This window comes from Psammomys obesus, unplaced genomic scaffold (genome assembly GCF_907164565.1).
Source record: "Psammomys obesus unplaced genomic scaffold, mPsaObe1.curated_primary_1811, whole genome shotgun sequence".
Lineage (NCBI taxonomy): Eukaryota > Metazoa > Chordata > Mammalia > Rodentia > Muridae > Psammomys > Psammomys obesus.
Window position 1 is genome coordinate 11,200,003 of NW_026585626.1, and position 1,270 is coordinate 11,201,272.

The 1,270-nt window shown below is 58.3% G+C and overlaps 1 protein-coding gene across 1 annotated transcript in view; it reads left to right on the plus strand.

Moving 5' to 3' along the window:
* The first annotated feature begins 977 nt into the window (after positions 1-977).
* Positions 978-1,270, plus strand: part of Kcnh8 (potassium voltage-gated channel subfamily H member 8) — a 427,312-nt gene continuing 427,019 nt past the window's right edge. The window contains exon 1 of the mRNA XM_055614910.1: positions 978-1,053. Within this exon, the coding sequence (XP_055470885.1) occupies positions 978-1,053 (76 nt within the window). The remainder of the gene's footprint in view (positions 1,054-1,270) is intronic.

The following is a 1,270-nucleotide window of genomic DNA, read 5'->3' on the forward strand; positions in this document are numbered from 1 at the left end:
AATTTTGTAAACCAATAAAAAACAGCAAACTTTTTTAGAAACGCTCTATGCACATTTCACGGGAGGGTGGGAAACCATCACCCATTTGAGAAGTTTTTTTTTTTTTTTTTTCCCCCTTTTAGTTTGGGTGGTTTGGAGGGAGCAATGGGAAATTGGCAGGGGGCGGGGTACCTGGATTCTCTTTCAGAGCTGGGGAAGGAGAGTTCGGAAAACCTCCCTCTTGGGTCGGTTTTCCGGTGTGGAGGAGACCCTGGTGGTCGGGAGTGGCAGGCACCCCGCTGACTTGGAGCTGGGGATGGCAGGTGCGCCGGAAGGGGGCCACCTCCCTCCGGAGCCCCAGGCTGCGTTCGCTACCTAGGACACCACGGTGGGGGGCCTCTCCCTCCCAAGTTCTAGGCGGAGGCGGGTTACCTGCGGTGACCTATCTCCTCCCCGCCACGACACCACACCCACGGGACTCCGAGCTCCTGGGAGAGGGACAGAGCTGGAACAAAGGGGTCTTTGTTCCCGGCTCCTGGGGGGCGGGAGTTGCTCTGCTGAGCGTTTCTTGGTTTCTCAGAGTCTCTGGGGTACTAGAGGCTCAGCGCCGCAATCTCCCCAGATGGGGCGCCGTCCTCCACGACCCTAGAGCTCCTCCGGTCAGGGCGCGGCGCTCCGGGCCACTGTGGGCTCTCAAAGGCTCTACGGAGAGACTGGGGGTGTCGCGGCAGGAAAAAGAGGGGGTGGAGGAAGAAGCCTGGATCTAGGCGGGTTCAGAGCCTCGATCGCGGGCTGCTCTGGGCACGGCGCGGCGGCCGGGGAGTAGCCCCTTCTGCTGCCACCCTCCCCTCTTCCTTGCCCGGCCCCATCCTCAGCACGCCTGGCCCCCCGCCCCTGCCGTCATCACGCTCCTGGTGGCTTCTCCCAGCTTGGCACTTTCCTGCGGAGCCATCCTCCTGGACAAACTTTGATGGGGAATTTCACACCGGGCTGGAAAAATGCCGGTTATGAAAGGATTACTGGCTCCTCAGAACACCTTCCTGGACACTATCGCCACCCGTTTCGACGGAACACGTAAGTAGGGCTTGCCGGAGTTGCCTGTTTCCCTAGGATGGTTTTTCTCTTGGACTTTTGCTCCCGCTTTCCTGTTTCCATCTGCACAGTAATTTATTTGCCTTCTTTTGCAGGTGTAGCCAGGGTGTCTTTTAGGAGGAGGAAAATAAAACAAGACCCTCCCTTCCCCAACACACACACACACACACACACACACACACACACACACACACACACA